The following is an 18,524-nucleotide window of genomic DNA, read 5'->3' as shown; positions in this document are numbered from 1 at the left end:
CACCTGCACCTTGCCGGGAGTGACATTCAGCCAAGACCGTGGAGGAAGCCACAGCTGACTGAAGTCTCTGCGTTCCAGATGCCACTCTCAGTATCAGCTCAGGTGGGGCTTCCTCCAGGAAGCCTGCCTGACTCCCCAGGTGAGTCCCGCTTCCCGGTGTAGATTCCCAGAGCACCTCTGGGCTAAGAAACCACGGAATATGGGTTATCGCCCGAGCCACACTGGGAACTTGGTGAGAGCAGGGACTGTAAGTCTCCTCTTCTGGGGGTCCCGGGAGCCCAACCCTAGGGCCTTCCGGGAGCCTGGCGCGGAGGCAAGCTGAGGGAGGAAGGAAGGGTGAAGGGTGAAAACAGGGAATAGGAGACTGAGTGAGTGCATGCACGGATGCCTGGGTGAGGGGATGGCAGCTGAGGTTGCCCGGGGCCCCAGACTGCTAAAACCGGCACCAAACCAACTGAGTGCGAAAGCAGGAATGCGCGACCCCTACCGTGTCCGCGGCGGGTCCCGAGGCGCAGAGCGTCAGGGGCGGGGCGGAGTGGGGGCGGGGCCGGGGGGGGTCGGCGCATGCAGGGGGGCGGGGCCGGGCGGGGGAAGAGGCTGCTGCGCGGGTCCCGGCGAGGTGCCGACGCGCGTGGATCGCGGCACCCCGGCTCTTGGCGCTCGCGGCCCTCCGCCATGCCCTCCTACACGGTCACCGTGGCCACCGGCAGCCAGTGGTTCGCTGGCACCGACGACTACATCTACCTCAGCCTCGTGGGCTCCGCGGGCTGCAGCGAGAAGCACCTGCTGGACAAGCCCTTCTACAACGACTTCGAGCGCGGCGCGGTGAGGAAGCGCGGCTGGGGACACTCTGGACCCGTCGGGGCGGCCGTGACCGAGGCAGGGGGCGGGGGAGGGCGTCCGAGACCCGTTGGGGCGGTAGGGCCCGGGCTTGGGGACTGTCCAGGACCCCGTCGGGACGGCTGGGACCCAAGTTCGGGGTGGGAGGCTTTGCAGAGTGAGGTCTGTAGGGCGCCGCGCTTCTCCCCTGGGAGCAGGAGAAGGGGCAAGGTCTGCTCTCCATTTCACAAATAGGTACCCCGAGGCTCTGAGAGGTCCCTAACTGGGCAAGTCCTGTGGGCAGCATTACTTGTGCCCCACTTCGTAGGGCTCCTTCCACAGGTCGTGGCGTGGGGTTGCAGAGTCGTGCGGGTCCTTGCCCGGCTGTGACGCCCAGATGGCACCTCGGAGCAGCCTCAAGCTGTGGTGAGAAAGCACAGGTCTGGGGGTTCAGAGGCTGGTTTGAATCTTGGCCTGACGGCTAGTTCACTCTGCCCCCTCACTGGGCCTCAGTTTCCCCAAATGTCAAACGGAAGGGATGACTTCAGGCTGGTCTAGGAATCTGGGTGAACCCAAGCCCGGCTGGTGGCCCAGAGTGATACTAGCAGCTGTCTTCACACCTGGGTAGCTCACATCCTCAGGACAGGTCCCCACAGGAAATCAGAAGGAAGGAACATGAGAACTTTTGCAACCTGGAGATCGTCTGACTCCCAAAAGAGTATACACTAGGGAACACTTCCACCCCAAGTGTGAGGGCTCAGTGGAGCAGGAAGAGGAAGGAGGGCTTCTCCTCTCCCCTTCTCAGTAGATACCCTGGAGCTGTGGGAGTCCACGGAGCAAAGGGAGCCCTGTGTACTGTACCTTGTGTCTGTGGTACCGAGTGCTATATAAGGCCCCATTTAGAAGCCAGCTCTTGACGCTGACCTGGGCATGCAGCCCTGTGGCTTTCTCCGTGAGCATGGCAGGTCATGGTCCTTACCGAGCATTTAGTGACTCTCCCAGTCCACTGCCAAGTGCATGGGAAATGTTCACTGTATGATTATTGTGACAGTCCCAACATGCTGCAAGTAGGTACCCAAGGAATGTTCCCTTCCATCACCCACCAGTTCCTGAACCGGACCAAAAAGATTCAGACTTCACAAAGTTCTCTTTTTCGCCACTTAGTTGATTATTAGGTTGAACCATATGAAAGTGCTCATAGTTGACCATTTTGAAAAAACAAAACTGGGAATTTCACATGGTTCAACTAAATACTTCTTGGATAAAATTGATGAGTTCAGTTTTAGGCCTGTAGAGGCTAAAGTAAGTAAATAATATTCCACTCCTTTTCCCAACTCCAAACTCAAAGTGGGCGTGATTCCTATCCAGGAGCCTCAGAACCTTGGTATAAGCCAACTTGGCACTTAGCCAAGTTCAGCATGTTAGCCTGGTTCAATTTCCCTTCAGGAAAAGTGAGGTGTTGAGTATAAAAACAACCATCTATTGTTTGGTTTCCCCCTTTAGGGAACTGGCCCTGGGGACAGTGGTACAGGAGGACTAATGAGACATCCATTTGGAAAGATGACAGCTGCCATTTCTGAAGCACCTTCATTTATTTCCGTTAGTTCATGGATTCCCCTAGCACCTCAGGGAGAAAGACAGGGGACAGACTACCCCCCCCCCCTTAATAGGCAGGTCGCAGTGGGCTCCATTGTCTTCACACACACACACACACACACACACACACACACACAGCCCTGCCGCACAGGGCACCCCATGTGTGGCTTCTCCCAGGAGGAGACACTGTGGTGTGGCCAGAACAGGGTCATTGGAAGAGGGGTGAAAGCACTGTTCTGTTCATTATCGTCACCTTGGGAATTCATTCAAATGCCTCTATGACTAAACACCTCAGTGAGAGTCCCAGAAGCAAATTTCAGGAGAGGTTTGCGTGTCCCATTTCCCTCAGGGTGAGAGAGGGTGAGCTGGGAGGGGCTGCGGTGCTACAGGGGAATCTGCTGGCTCCTAAAGTCTCTTTGAAAAAATGCACTTTTGAGAAAGTTCCTGTTGATGCAAAGTTACTCCACACTTTCTTGCACAGTCCAGAGCTACTTCCTCATTCTCCAGCTAGTGTCTCTTTAAGGACAGGCTGTCCCTGTTGGGTAAAGGTAAAAAAGAAACCTTAGAGAAAATACTTGCTGAGAAGAATCGGCCTTCCCATTTTACTTGGAAAAGTGCTCCTATCATTATGGTTAACAACAATAACAACAACAACCACGAAGTCAGTGGATTCAGTCATTTCCAGGTCTTTGGCAGGTGAACTCCCACACTCCTCTATGCACAGTTCAGTCAAATGATAAGACTGATTTTGTTGTCAATAAATTGAGTTGCAGACTCCCAGTTACTCTCATCAGAGTTCTACATACCGATTCAGGTCAGGACTGGGAATTGAAGCCCTCTCCAAAGGGGAGGTTCTCCCGTAAATGGTCACACCCTCAGTGGCTCCCCAATGCCTTCCTGGCAAAGCCCAGACCATGGACCCAAACAGCCCAGAGACTGGCTGCCCCTCCATGTCTCTCTTGTTCTCTGGGGAGCAAATATCTGAGTGAGAATGGGAGGCTCACTTGCAAGTCAGTCTGCACAGATGCACGCCATCCCGGAGCACCTGCCAGTCACTTGGCCAGTCACTGCCCGTCACAGTGATGCCAAGAAAATCAGACAAGCAGTTCCCACTACATTTGTGGCACAGCAGAAGGTTGAGGCTGGTCTTGCTGCTAGAAGGTGCCATTGCAGGCCATGTGCAGACTACCAGCCCACCAGCTCCCCGGGACCGAGCAGCTCAGTGCCGTGTGCGGGCAGGCTCCAGATTCTAGGAGATGGGCAGACACAGTGGCCGTGCTGGGCAACCCTTCCATGGCTTTTGGGGTTATCTGTGTATCTGTGACCCTGATAACAGAGGGAGAGAAAGGAAGAGGGTTCAAGCGGTGCATTGGGTGTTCTACAGGCCGCAGGTTTGGGAAGCCCTGGACTCGGTGCCTCCCAAGGTACTTTCTAAGCCAGATTTCACCAATCCTTGAACTTTTCCCTTGATGGAAGAATCTAGAGTTCTCCGTGTGATAGTGAGGTAAATGGAGGGGAAAGGTGTTCATCCTGCATGTGACCCCATGTATCTCTATTTCCACCCTCCTCCCACCAAACTGCCAGAGGAACCCCAGGAGGACTTCCTAAGAGGAATGGGAAGTTGGATATTTTCAGCAAGCCTCTTGGCTCTAAGCACAGTGAGCAGCTCACATATTGTGGTTACCAAAGATGCCAGACGCTTGTGGTTAGAAAGCAGAAGCCTCCTCCCTGTTCCCTGTGGCTTGGGCCAGGCCTTTATGCTGGGATGGCACATCTTGGTCCCTAAGAGGTGTGCAAGCTCATCTGTGCTGCCAGAAGTCACTGTCCTGCAGGTGAAAGAACCCCTCTACCGCACAGTGTGTCTTGTGGGAGAGCAGAATCCACAGGCGGGGTCCCGGAGGGCACTGACTCCCAGGCCTGCCTGAGGTCTGTATTGCAGTATGCTAATGCGAAGAAGCCAGGAGGCCCCGGGGTGTAGGGGTGGGAGAGGAGTCCCAGTTAGGGGCTGGATCATCTGAAGAGCTGCGAGGAGAGGAAAGGAAGGGCACAGCTCTTTTGGGGTGGCTTCTGGGGGTGGGAGAGAATAGAGACCCCCCTGAGCTGAGGCATGAGTGGGCTAGCAGGAAGGTTCTGGTGGGACAAGAGGCCCAGTGTCCATTTGGAGAAGCAGAGTGGGCACTGAGTGACCCACAACTGGACATCTACAGGGCCCACCCCCCACTCCAGGCCTCACCTGCCAGGGAGATCGATAGAGACCTCAGCTCTCCCCTGGAGCCAAGACAGAAATTCCCACCAAACACTGGGAGTGGGCAGTGTGGGGCAGAGGGCAAGGCCAGCCTATGTGACAGGGAAGCTCAGTCAGCCCCAGTCTTGAGGTCATACTCTAGCTCCAAAGTGACTGACCATGGGCCTCAGCAAATTGCTTTACTCCCTGAAGCTCTGTTTCTTCACCCAACAAGGGGGATAATGCCTAGCTTGCCGGACCATTGAGAAATCCAAATGACATGATGCCTGAGGGGTTCCTTTCTCCAAGGGTACAGGCAACTGGCTGCTGTATGCATCAGAACCAACCGGTCCTCCCTCCTGGACTCCTGAGGTCACTGCCTGTGAGCAGGTGTGAGCTAGCATGGGCTCCTTCACTGCGGCCCATCCCTGACTACACACAGCAAATTGAGTAGCCAGGAGTAGATGTGGGAGGAAGAAATTGAGCCCATGAGCTCACACCTCTTGGCTCAAAACCAGGAGAGAATTCCTGAGGGTAGAAGAAGGGCCGTGAGGCATTTTTGTTGCTGGCATTGCAGGCCAAGGAAAGGGAAGTCAGCGTGCGGTGAGGCCTGGGCCTGGACAGCTGCTCCAGGGAAGTGGCTTTTCTGTGGCTCCAAGGGGCTGGCGGGGGCTGACAGTGTCTGTGGTATTGATGGCAGGGGTAGCAGGGAGAGGACGGCCATTCTAAAGTAAGAATGGTCATGAACACCTGAGGTGGACACTCTCTTGGGAGGGATAAGCCCAGCACCTTGGAATAAAAAAGGAAGGGAGTTGGGGCCAAAGAAGCCTCTCCGGGACCATGTGATTCTCAGACGGAGGGCTAGATGTCCAGCCGGGGCTGGTAGCCGAGGAAGAGATGGAGCAGCTTCTCTGAGGGAGGGGACAGTGGAGTCTCCAGTCGCTGTGGCCCAATGACCCGCAGATGCCCTGGGATGGCGTGCATCTAGGCAACTTCGCTTGCAAGTGAGCCTCCCCATTTTCACTCAGTTGTTTGCTCCCCGGAGAACAAGAGAGACGTGGGGTGGCTGAGAATCCAGAAAGATCTGGATTAGAATTCCATCTCTGACAATGAATAGCTGACCTGGGATTTAGTAAGCCTCAGTCTCTTCATCTGTGACACGGTCATGACAGCCCTCATCCTGACATCGTTAGGAGGGTTTATAGCAATCGTCAGCAAGCTATTTGTGAGCTGCAGAGGGCTGCCCTTCGTGCGAGGGCCAGTGTGCCCCCTGCATCCCTGTCGGGTGGAAAGGCTAGCAGCCCCCCTGCCCTCATCATGAGCAGAGCAGCTGAAGAAGCCCCTCACCCGGCAAGGCCCAGCAGAGGGCACCCCTGCCTGGAGCCTCCGTCTCCTCTGAGCCGCGTGCAGATCACAGAATGTCCTTCTCTGAGCAGCGCCGTCCATCCCTTACTCACCAGACGTCCATCTCCATAAGGGCAGAACCCAGGACTTGCCTCTGTCTCCCCGGGTGCAGCACGGAGCCTTACCGAGGGGAAGCATTCGGCAGACATCTAGGCTGGTGATACAAAGGCTCAGGAACCCCAGACAACCTCATTCGCCTTTTTTTTTTATCCTCTCAGGTGGATTCTTACGACGTGACGGTGGATGAAGAACTGGGTGACATCCAGCTGGTCAAAATCGAGAAGCGCAAGTACTGGCTCCATGATGACTGGTACCTGAAGTACATCACGCTGAAGACGCCCTGCGGGGATTACATCGAGTTCCCTTGCTACCGCTGGATCACCGGCGAGGGCGAGATTGTCCTGAGAGATGGACGCGGTGAGTGGCCCAGGCCCCTTCCACTTCCTGAGCTTCCCAGGAACTCCTTCCTCAAAGGACTGTTTTCGTAGGAATAATGATACCGCCGCTGTGTGCCTCCGTGTACCTGCGGAGGTGTGACCTTCCTCAGGGTGCTAATAAGCCCCGTGCTAAGAGGGTGCAGGGAGAGGCCCCCGGCCACATGCTCAGCAGTGTCCTCCCTCTGGGCTACAGTCCTTCGGGGGCAAGCTTATGACCCCCTTTTTGTCAGAGGGTAACTACAGTCCCAGTAGCAAATACCTGTGGGACGTCCCCCTAGAGGGGCCGCTCTCCAGGTAAGTTCTCCAGTCCTCCTCTCTGTGAGGTCACAGTGGGGCACAGGTTCCAGGGCAACACGCACGGGCCTGGGAAGGGAAGAGGTTGACCAGGAGTGCCCCAAGTGGCAGCCTAGGGGGGCCATGGCCAGGCCTGGTGGTCATGGTCACCAGTTGTTAAACCTAAAGTCCCACATTTTGCTAAAAAGAGAAAAGTACCTAAAGTCGGCCCTCTTAAGCAAGACCCTCGAACGTGCCAATCTGGCACTTCCTCGGGAGACCACTCCCCATAAGAGATGGGCAGCTGGCCTGGTGTGGAGGAGCAGAGAGAGGAACAGATGGCAGAAGTCACCTGAGGCCACTCTGTCCCTCCGAATGGCTCCCCGTTGTGCACTAACCTGTGAGTGTGTGGGAGTCAAATCCATGCCTCAGCAAAGTTCTGTCTGACTTCACGTTGTGGCCCTTCAGTTTGTTCACGCTTTAAACCCAGAACAAGATGTCTCCAAAGCTGTGCACCACTAGAAAAGTGAGGGGGAACACAGGTGCAGTGACTTCCCCTTCACAGAGGTCCGGCAGGGTAGGCAAAATGGAAGTGATGATTAACCCCATTTTTTAGCTAAGAAAAATCAAGACAGAGGAGGAAAAAGTTCTCTACCTAGTGTTCTTAAACTGCCAGGCCACGTCCCTTTCTTTCTTTCTTTCTTTCTTTCTTTCTTTCTTTCTTTCTTTCTTTCCTTCTTTCTTTCTTTCTTTCTTTCTTTCTTTGAGAGGGAGAGAATGAGCAGGGGAGAGGGGCAGAGGGGGAGAGAGAATTTTAAACAGACTCCATGCTCAGTGTGGAGACCAACACAGGGCTCGATCCCACCACGCTGGGATCATGACCTCAGCCAAAATCAAGAGTCGGACGCTCAACCAACTGAGTCATCCAGGCGCCCCCTCCCATTGTTTCTGACATGGAATTTAAGACACCAATTTCCAAAAATATTTCTGAACGGAATGATTGGAGCTAGAAAGATTTTTGTTCCCTGACCTCACAGCAATAAATAAATTAATTAATTAATTAATTAATTAATTAAATAAATTAAATAAATTAAATAAATTAAATAAATAAATAAATCACCAAATTCACTCTGTCTTGTGGCCAGAATGTGAACAGTTGTGGACAGGGCACTTCTCTTTCTCTAGTATCAGAAAAACACTAGCTCCAAGTCTCTCCCCTGCCCCTCCCACCAGGGGTCTTGGTTGTGCATTCCTTCTCCTCACAGACCCCGCATCCCTTTCTAGCAAAAAACATATGGCACATTCAAATGAGGATGTTTAGAAAAGTGTAGGCTAGGAGGCCTGGGTGGCTCAGTCAGTTAAGCATCTGGCTCTTGACTTCAGCCCAGGTCATGATGTCACAATTTGTAGGTTCAAGCCCCACATCAGACTCTCTGCTGACAGCACAGAGCCTGCTTGGAATTCTCTCTCTCTCTCCCCCTCCCCTGCTCATGTTCTCTCTCTCTCTCTCCCTCTCTCTCTCAAAATAAATAAATAAACATAAAAAAAGAAAGGTGTAGGCCAAACTTGGTTTACTCTGTGTATTAGTTTCTAGGACTGCCATAACAAATTACCACAAACTGGGAAGCCTTCAAAAAATATACGCTGAATTTTTTTTTAATATTTAGAATTTATGGGTTTGGGATGAATTATTTCAAAACTGATTGTATTAAGACTTCCTAGGTGGTGACTATAGTTGATAATACCATACTGTATATTTGAAAGTTGCTAAGAGGACAGATCTTAAAAGTTCTCAGGGGCGCCTGGGTGGCGCAGTCGGTTAAGCGTCCGACTTCAGCCAGGTCACGATCTCGCAGTCCGTGAGTTCGAGCCCCGCGTCGGGCTCTGGGCTGATGGCTCAGAGCCTAGAGCCTGTTTCCGATTCTGTGTCTCCCTCTCTCTCTGCCCGCCCCCCCCCCCCCGCCCCCCGTTCATGCTCTGTCTCTCTCTGTCCCAAAAATAAATAAACGTTGAAAAAAAAATAATAATAAAAAAAAGTTCTCATCAGGGAAGGTGGGCGGGGGATGGGTGAAATAGGTGATGGGGATTAAGGAATGCGCTTGCTGTGATGAGCACGGGGTAATGTGTGGAAGTGTTGAATCACTACATTGTACACATGAAACTAATGTTACACTGTTTAGTGGAGTGAAAATAAAAATTTTAAACTTCTCATCACAAGAAAAAGAAAGAAAGGTGTAGACCATTAGCACTGCCAGTCCTGGTGCACTGCCAGTCCTGGTGGGGTGAGGTGAGGGGAAGAATGCCAGAATAATCCAGATGGGGAGTGTCCTAGAGACAGAGCCCCCTTGGGAGTAGCTGTGGCCCCTAGTAGAGATGCAGACAGCAGGGAGACACTACGAGAGGACCTGGGGAATAAATGTCCTCTCCTCACTCTCCAGTGCCCTCCTCTCTCTGGTCAGGGCTCCCAGTGGCTGAACCCAACACAAAGCCCATTGATGCAATTCATTCAAATCGAGGACAAGATCAGGGACCTTCAGGGACAGGATGAGGTGAAGGGTAGATTCTGAAGGGGCACATGGAAGCTGCCCATCCAGCATGTTTCGCTTATCAGTTCCTCTGTAACAATCTTTGTGGATTTAAACAGCCATTTCATTTTTTCATCATGGGATGGAAATTTGGGAAAGGTTCAGCTGGGTGGGTTGTCTGTGAGCCACGAAGCATCAACTGAGGACGATGGGCTAGAAGGCTCCCTTCGAGGACGGTTCCTGCCTCACATGTCTAGCACCTCAGGGCTCCATGGCCTCTCTCTCCACTTGGAAGCTCATTCTGGAAGCCTTCTCTGTGGAGTTGGGCTTCTCACGGCTTGGCCCTCACAGGGTAGTTGCACTTCTTATGTGGTGGCTGGCTTCCAAGAGCGAGTATTCCAAGAGACAGAAAGTGGAAGCTGCCGGTCTCTTCATGTTTGGGCCTGGAAACTGTCAGGGGGTAGTTTCTACCTTATTCTGTTGGTCCAAGCAGTCACAGAACCCATCCAAACTCAAAGGGGGCATAGATCCCACCTCTCAATGGAAAGAATGTCAAAGAATTTATGGCTATCTTTAATCCACCCCATGGCACAATGACCAATCCTTTGGACAATCCGGAAATGAGGGGACCCTGCCCATGAGCGACATGGTAACCTCTGCAATCTAATGCTCCACCACTGCACCTGGGGTGAACATAAATGTCAGAGGGCTGTCACTGTGGTCCCAGGGATCGAGAGCACCTATGTGAAGAGACAGCTTCATTAAGGTACTCATGTCAGTCTTTTGGAATCTACCCCCCTCTCCAGAACTCTGGGGCATTCAGTCTAGGCTTTGTCACCTGCTGTGTTCCCAAAAGTTCCATCAGTCACTGGGGTAGATGTCCAGCACCCTCAGGGCCAGGAGAAATGGAGCTGACAGCTTTTGAGACTTGGTATGTGCACTTCCACACGTTCTGACTTCTTCATACTGCTGAAATTGAAGACTCAATGCCTCAGAGCCAGGTGCCTGAGAAATAAGCTAATTCTTCGAGGTGGATTAGAGATGATGAATGTCGAGTGCCTACAACAGTGTCCCCTACAGCCAATGGCAGCTATTGTCAGTTAATATTCATCTTGCCTTCAGTGGCCTTAACCCTGCCCCCCGCTGGATGGCTTAACATCCCCACTGGAGAACAAAGCGGTGCCCCATTGATCTTCCTCTCTGGGCCCCAATTCCAAGCCCTGGACTGGAGCTTCCTCAGCCAGAAGGTGCTCTGAGTGTGGGCTAGGAACCGTTAGCTGTTGGTCTGTAAAGAGGTGGGTACCGAGACTGAGAGTAGGCATTTACAAACTTTTATACCAACTTGCAAGAATTATTCTGTGATCGTTGCATCTTATAATAAAAACAGGGTTTATGCTTTGAATGTCCTTGGTTTGTTTTTTATTTCTTTTCTAGTAGTTAAGTTTTATTGTAGTTTACAGAAATATCAGTCTGTGATTAAACGGAAATTTTTAAACCCACAGAGAGCTGGAGAAGCACTATTATAGGAGATGCTCTGGAATCTTGCTAGTCTGGGCTCCCACTGTGTTCACTGGCTTTACCCTAAATAACAGTATAAAGCGTAGTCATGAGCTGGCTTCTCCTGCTCTAAAGGCCCTCAGCAGCTTGACCTTGACTTTAGCCACTTGCCCCACTCCTGAGATGAGAGACAAGAGACCTTTGAATCTGGGCTTAGGGGGAGGAAGAGGAAGCCTAGGTCCATCATGATTGTAAGGACAATAATGTTAGTCATTGTTCCCACTTACTGGGTGCCAAGCATTGTGTGAAGTGCTCACTAAATCCCTACCATAACCCTGACATTGGCATTATCATACCCATTTTACATGTGGGGAAGCTAAGGCAACGTGCTACATACACTGTACCTTCCAGAGAATCATTGGCCTGCCCCCATAAATCCTGATGACCACCAAGCCTGGCTCATGTATGTGGACATGATTCTCAGAGCTCCAAGGTGCAGGGCCCCCAGCTTGCCAAATGAGCAGGCAGTAAGAGGGGGCACTGGATTTGTCTTTTATAATAGGCTAAGAGCATGGATATGAGTCTTGTGTTGAAAATCCACTCATTCGGTGTGTGACCTTGGGCAAAGTTCAAAGGCAAAGCTATTCAACCTCCCGAAGCCCCAGTTTCCTACGTATGAACTGGGGAAGTGCTCAGAGGCTTAAATGAGATGATGCATATAAAGATGATGCATGGGCAGGTGTGTGAGGGAAACCTGAATATTGGACGTTGTTACCGTTCTTCCTGTGGCTCTTCTCACACTTGTCCTTTCCTCACAGCAAAGTTGGCCTGCGATGACCAAATTCACATTCTCAAGCAGCACAGACGTAAAGAGCTGGAAACACGGCAAAAACAGTATCGGTGAGTTATGATGTCAGACCAGACAGCCCTGAATGAACTCTGCCCACAGCGTATGGCTGACCACTGCTGGTAAGCAATGGCCAGGCCACCAGTGCCCTGTAGCGCTCCTCGATCCCCAAGCTCCACTTGACCTCCACTGTCCAGGCAGAGATGGTAAAGTGCATTATGGAGAAAACTGTGGGGAAACCATATCAGCATCTAGGGGGAATGGGGCAGCAAAAGCTTGAATTTACATTAATGTTCTTTCACCTCCTATTGTAGTGATTACCCCCTCACTTTTTATGTCTTCTGGTAATAATTCTATTATAAAAGTGATAAATAATCTCCAAAAAATTGGCAAATCTTTAGCTAACAGACCAAGAGAAAAAGAGGGAGAGAACTCAAATTTTTTAAAGTAGGAGAGAGGGAGCATCAGTACCCACCTCACACAAATTAAAATGTATAAAAGGGAATACTATGGACAGTTGTATACCAACAAATTAGATAACTTGAGTGAAATGGAGAAGTCCTAGAAAGATAGGAATGACCAAAACTGACTTAAGAATAAATAATTTGACTAGAACAATCACAAGCTAAAAGGTCGAATCAGTAATTTTGAAACTTCCCACAAAGAAAATCCTAGGCCCAGATGACCTCACTGATTAATTCTACCAAACGCTTAAAGAATTAGTACCAATCCTGCATAAGCTCTTCCAGAAAATACAAGAGGAGGGAACACATCCCAGTGCATTGAATGAGATCGGTGTTATACCAAAATCAGGCAAAGACATCGTAAAAAAACTATACACCAATGTCTCTTATGGATATAGATGTAAGCATTTTCAACAAAATGCTAGCAAACTGGATGCAACAGCGTGTAAAAGATATGATACAATATAGGATTTATCCCAAGAACGCAAGGTTGGTTTAATATCCAAAAATCAATTAATGTAATGCACCATATCAGTAAAGAACAAAGAAACACATGAGCATCTCAAAAGACATATAAGAGTGCATTTGACAAAATCCAACATTCTTTCATGATTGAATAACGCTAAAAAAAAAAAGGAATTAAACAGAAATTTCTCAACCTGGTAAAGGGCACCTATAAAAAACCTTACAATTAATATCATTTTTTTAACATTTATTTATTTTTGAGAGAGAGAGAGACAGAGTGCGAGTGGGGGGAGGGGCAGAGAAAAAGGGAGACACAGAATCCAAAACAGGCTCCAGGCTCTGAGGTATCAGCACAGAGCCCAACGTGGGGCTTGAACTCACGAACTATGAGGTTGTGACCTGAACTGAAGTCCACTCAGTCAGTGGAGGTGGGTAGGTGTCCCTGGTTCATATCATTCGTAATGGGAAATGACTATATGCTTTCCTCCTAAGATCCAGGAACAAGATAAGGATGTCAGCTTTTGCCACTTCTGTGTGACATTGTACTGGAGATTCTAGCCAGGGCAATTAGGCAAGAGGGGAGAAAGGGCACCCACGTTAAAGAGCGATAAGTAAAACCACTGCCTTTCACAGATGAAATGATCTCGTATGTAGAAAATCCTAAAACGTTCACCAAAAAAAAATATTGGAACTGATAACCCAGCAAGGTTGCAGGATAAAAGATCAATATACACAATTCAGTTGTGTTTCTGTATGCTAATAATCAATCTGAAAATAAAGATAACAAAACAGTTCCATGTGCAGTAACATCAAAAGGAATAAAATATTTATGAATAAACTTAGCAAAAGAAGTCTAAGACTTACACAATTAAAACTACAAAACATTGTTGAAAGTAATTAAAGAAGACCTAAATAAGGTGAAAGACATCTTACATTCATGGACCAGAGGACTTAATATTATAAAAATAGCAGTACTCCCCAAAGCAGTGTGCATATTTAACACAATCCCTATCAAAGTCTCAGCTAACATTTTTGCAGAAATTGACAAGATGATCCTAAAAATCATAAGGAAATGCAAGGAACCCATAATAGTCAAAATAATCTTGAAAAAAAAACTTGGGGAACTCACACTTGCCAATATCAGAATTACTACACTGCTGTGGTAATTAAAACAATTGTGGTATTGGCATAAGGTTAGATATATAGAGAAATTAAATAGAATTGAGTCCAGAAGTTAGCCCTTGCATTTATGGTCAGTTAATTTTCAACAGAGGCAGCAAGACAATTCAATGGAGAAAGAATAGTCTTTTCGACAAAGGGTGTTGGGACAACTGACTAACCACATGCAAAAGAATGAAATTGGACCCTTACCCCACGTACAAAAATTAACTTAAAGTGGATCAAATACTTAAATGTAAGAGCTAAAACTAAAACATTGAAAAAGACAGGGGTAAACTTTCATGGCCTTGCATTGGCAAAGTATTTTTAGATATGACAACAAAAGCTTAAACAACAAAGGAGAAATAGATAAGCTCATGTTATCAAATTTTAACTGTCGTGCTTCGAAGGATACCATCAAGAAAGTGAAAAGACAACTCACAGAATGGAATGAAATATTTGTAAATCATGGATCTGATAAGGGGCTTGTATCCAGAATATATAAAGAGCTCTTACAAATCAATAATAAAGACAAATAATCCAATTTAAAAATAGAGAAGGATCTGAATAGACATTTTTCCAAGGAAGATATATACATGATCAATAAGTCCATGAAAAGATGCTTGACATCATTATTCACTAGGGAAATGCAAATCATTACCACTTCACATTTACTATGAAAGTCAGATAATAACAAGAGTTGTGAGGATGTGGAGAAATCAGAACCTTCATACACTCCTGGTAGGAATGTAAAATGTGCAGCTGCTTTGGAAAACAGTCTAGTAGTTACTCAAGTTGTTAAATCAAGAGTTACTAGATAATCCAGCAGTTCCACATGTAGGCATATGCCTAAGAAAACGAAAATATACGTCCGCACACAAACTTGTATATGAATGTTTACATTATCCATAAAAACCAAAGGTGAATACAACCCAGATGCCCATTAACTGATGAATCTGTAAATAAAATGTGGTATGTCTATACATGGAAAATATTTTGGCCATAAAAAAATGAAGAAGCACTTCTCCAGAGGAAATATATGGCCCACAAGCATTTGAAAGGATGCTCAACATCATTAATCGTCAGGAAAGTGCAAATCAAAATCACAGTGAGATAGCATGTCACACCCACTAGGATGACTAGAATCAAAAAGAGAAACTGGACCCCTCAAACATTTTTGGTAGAATATAAAATGGTACAGCCACCTTGAAAAACAGGTTAGCAGTTTCTCAAACCTTTTTTAAATTTTTTTTTTATTTTTTAGAGAGAGAGGGGGAAGTCAGGGAAGTGGGGCAGAGGGAGAGGGAAAGAATCTTAAGCAGGCTTCTCACTCAGCATAGAGCCCAACATGGCACTCGATCCCACGACCCTGGGACCATGACCTGAGCCAAAATCAAGAGTCAGATGTTCAGCCTAATGAGCCACCCAGGTGCCCCACAGCTTCTCAAATCTTGGACAGACTTCGTACTAGCAGCTCTACCCCTTTTTTCTTATTGTGCATGGTGGCTACACAAGAGTAATGAAAATAGGTTTCTACACACACACACACACACACACACACACACACACTCACACAAGCTTTATATCAATATTCATAGCAATGTCACTTATAATAGCCCAAAGGTGGAAACAACATAAATTCCATTACCTGATGAATGGATAAACAAAATGTGGTATATTCATATAATGGAATGTTATTTGGCATTAAAAAGAATGAACTACGGATACGTACTAAACCATGGATGAACCTCAAAAACATTACGCTAAACAGGAAAGTCATTTACAAAACACCACATACTGTATGATTCTATTTTACGAAATGTCTGGAACAGGCAAGTCTGTGGACACAGATTAGTAGACTGTTGGTTGCCCAGGACTGGAAGTTGGGGATGGACACGGACAGTGACTATTAATGGGCACAAAGTTTCTTTTTGGGGTGAAAATATCCCCAAATTAGACTTCGATGAAGCCTGCACAATTCTGTAAGTACACTAAAAAACTTCATAGGATACTTTTAAGGGGTGAATTTTACTGTATGTAAATTACAACTCAATATAGCTGTTTTGGGAAATAACACATGATCTAGAGCGCTCATCTGGAAAACGGTGGTCAGTGGGCTATATCCAGCCTATAAATTTGTTTCATGGTCGCTGTGGAGTTCTGAGTAAACAGGGCCCAGGTTTCCTCAGTCCAATACCTGTCCGCTGTCTGTGTCAAGGCATCTTTCAGGTCCTACTTTGACCTTTGTAGACCTTGAGTCTGTGACTCCTTCCAAGGGAGAAGAATGGATGGACTTATGCTAACCAGTCAGCATGGTTACCTGGGCTATGGCGAGGCTCTTGGGGAGTGATGACCATGACAGCTTTCCACGTATGTCTCTATGGTGTAACTTCCTACAAAGAGTATGCAGTATATCAGGCTTTTTTAATCCAATAAAGCAAAAGAAGGGCAGTCAATGACCTGCTGCTTTGCAGAGCAACATAGGCAAACCTCACAAGTACAGTGTTGGATACCGGAAGTGAGGCACACCATGTCTGACCAATCCATAGAGTTTGGAAGTCTGTTGTTTAGGGATAGTTACATAGCAGTGGCAACAGCAAGGAAATGATTCTCATAAAAGGGAGGACGGTGATCAGGGGAGGCTAAGCTGGAAAGCAGGTGCGGTGTGGGGATACTGGTAACGTTCTGATTCTTGATCTGGATGTTGGTTATACAGATGTTTTGTGCATTTTTCTCCATGTGTGTGCATACATATACATATCCACACATACATACATGTGTTTATATGTTTGATTTCATAATAAAATTTTAAAATAAAATTTTTATGTCTTTATGTCAGGTGAAGGAGGGTAATCTGATTATACTTGAGTAATGTTAAAGATTTATGAATTTGTGGTTTATTTTAAAACTTTCGTGTGTGGGGCGCCTGGGTGGCGCAGTCGGTTAAGCGTCCGACTTCAGCCAGGTCACGATCTCGCGGTCCGTGAGTTCGAGCCCCGCGTCGGGCTCTGGGCTGATGGCTCAGAGCCTGGAGCCTGTTTCCAATTCTGTGTCTCCCTCTCTCTCTGCCCCTCCCCCGTTCATGCTCTGTCTCTCTCTGTCCCAAAAATAAATAAACGTTGAAAAAAAAAAAAATTTTAAAACTTTCGTGTGTGAGCCTCTGGGCTCAGACATCATGTGATGCGTTCTGGGACTTTTGTGTTTGGTGCAGTGCACAAGGCGTTGTCCGAAAGCTCTGCACCACCATTCCCGTCTTAAAACATTGTTATTTCTCAGCTCCTTCCTCAGCTTTCCTCCCCACTTCAACCACCTGTGTCAGAGCCCCTACAGTGAGCATCCCATGTGCGTTTGGCCTTGTGGAAAGAAGGAATCCTAGTTTGCAGTGACATTAAACAGCTTTCAGAGAATCAGGCTAGTTTGTGTCCTGTTAGGAGAGTGGACAGGAAGTTTTATCAGTTCCACTGTCATTCAGACTAAGATGTTAATGGCTGATAAATTAGTCTTGCAGGCATGTTGTCTTAACACAGTATTTTCCAAAGTGTGCCCTGGAGCAGCGGCCCCATAACTTTCTCCCCGTGGTGAGACAAGTTTGGGAAAATGTTCATCACCTCCTCCTCCTGGAGGTTCCCGATGCACATAAGCAGTGAGAATTCTGAGAAGTTCTGTGGTAGTGGACTGTGGTTAATTTTTTTCTCCCACCTAGTGTTTCCCAAGAGAGTTGGATGTACAATTCTTAACATCTCACAGAACAAGTACTCTGTGGAGCACCCTTTGGGAAGTACCCCTTTATTAGGGAGCAGTGGATTCAGTGGTGTGTTTGTTTCACAGGGACAGGGCTTTGACAGCGTCTAGGGAGATGGGGCCAAGGGCTTTTCCAGTGAAATAGTTACCCCTCTTCTTAGATCTAATCGTCATTGTTTCTTCCTCCTTCCACTCATCTGCCCTCTTCAGACGCCCTCCTCTGCTTCCGTTCAGGAAGCACTGAACTTTGCACCGTCTGCATAATCTAGGAGTTCCTCTTTCACACGAACTCTCGAGCTTCCAGATGAGAGTTGGAAGTAAAGTAAGAATAGTCTCCAATCTGTCAGGGAGCTGCAAGCCCAGCTGGCCTTCGTCCCTCAGTCAGCCTGGCAGGGAAGTGGAGAAGCCCACGCAGGTCATAACGCCCTGACCCCATTCTCACTGTGACCGTATGCACCTGGCTGGTGTGCACACACACACAGCAGCGGATAGAGTAGTGGTTTGTAACCTACAGCGTTTGATCATCTTGTGACTTGCTTTTTTTCACTCGTCATTCTGTTTTGAAGGGCAGCCGGTTGACACAGACAGGTGTCATCCATTCACTTAGCTCCTGTATAGCACACCATTGCACGAACAAACCACCAGGCTCACCCACTCTCCTGCTGATGGACATGTAGACCGTCTTTAATATCTGGCTGTCACAAGCCACACCAGAGTGAGCTCTCTCATCTGTCTCCTGGTGCTCTTATGGAAGAAGTTCTCTAGGGAATATTCTTAGAAGTAGACCTGCAGGATAGCAGACCACACTGTGAGTTTTCTAGATATTGCCACTGGTATTCCAAAGGGGTTTTGCCAGTTTTCACCCCTAGCAGCTGTTTCTTAGGGTTGCACTTTCCCTACATCATTGACACACTTTGCATCTTGAGACATTCTCATTGGTGTCGGTCTGATGTGTCTGAAATAGTATCTCATTGATTTCCTCATTCTTACGTTGCCACATATTTCTCGCTGTATGTGAATTCAGCCATTCCCCTGTTGTTTGCTTCGTGTGTGTGTGTGTGTATGTGTGTGTGT

General features: G+C 48.0%; 1 protein-coding gene and 1 long non-coding RNA gene across 2 annotated transcripts in view; one reads left to right on the top strand and one right to left on the bottom strand.

Annotated features, from left to right (window-relative positions):
* The first annotated feature begins 593 nt into the window (after window positions 1-593).
* ALOX5 (arachidonate 5-lipoxygenase) overlaps window positions 594-18,524 on the top strand; it is a 49,652-nt gene continuing 31,721 nt past the window's right edge. Inside the window, exons 1-3 of the mRNA XM_043596874.1 lie at window positions 594-825; window positions 6,262-6,460; window positions 11,594-11,675. Of these exons, the coding sequence (XP_043452809.1) occupies window positions 676-825; window positions 6,262-6,460; window positions 11,594-11,675 (431 nt within the window). The 5' untranslated portion in view covers window positions 594-675. The remainder of the gene's footprint in view (window positions 826-6,261; window positions 6,461-11,593; window positions 11,676-18,524) is intronic.
* On the bottom strand, window positions 2,393-6,284 carry LOC122492985. The gene is made up of 2 exons (XR_006299797.1): window positions 6,169-6,284; window positions 2,393-2,950 (listed from the first exon to the last, which is right to left on the bottom strand). It is a non-coding gene; the product is annotated as an uncharacterized LOC122492985 (long non-coding RNA).

This window comes from Prionailurus bengalensis, chromosome D2 (assembly GCF_016509475.1).
Source record: "Prionailurus bengalensis isolate Pbe53 chromosome D2, Fcat_Pben_1.1_paternal_pri, whole genome shotgun sequence".
NCBI classification, from domain to species: Eukaryota; Metazoa; Chordata; class Mammalia; order Carnivora; family Felidae; genus Prionailurus; species Prionailurus bengalensis.
The sequence above is the reverse complement of the archived record's forward strand: the minus strand, read 5'-3'. Positions and strand labels throughout refer to the sequence as shown.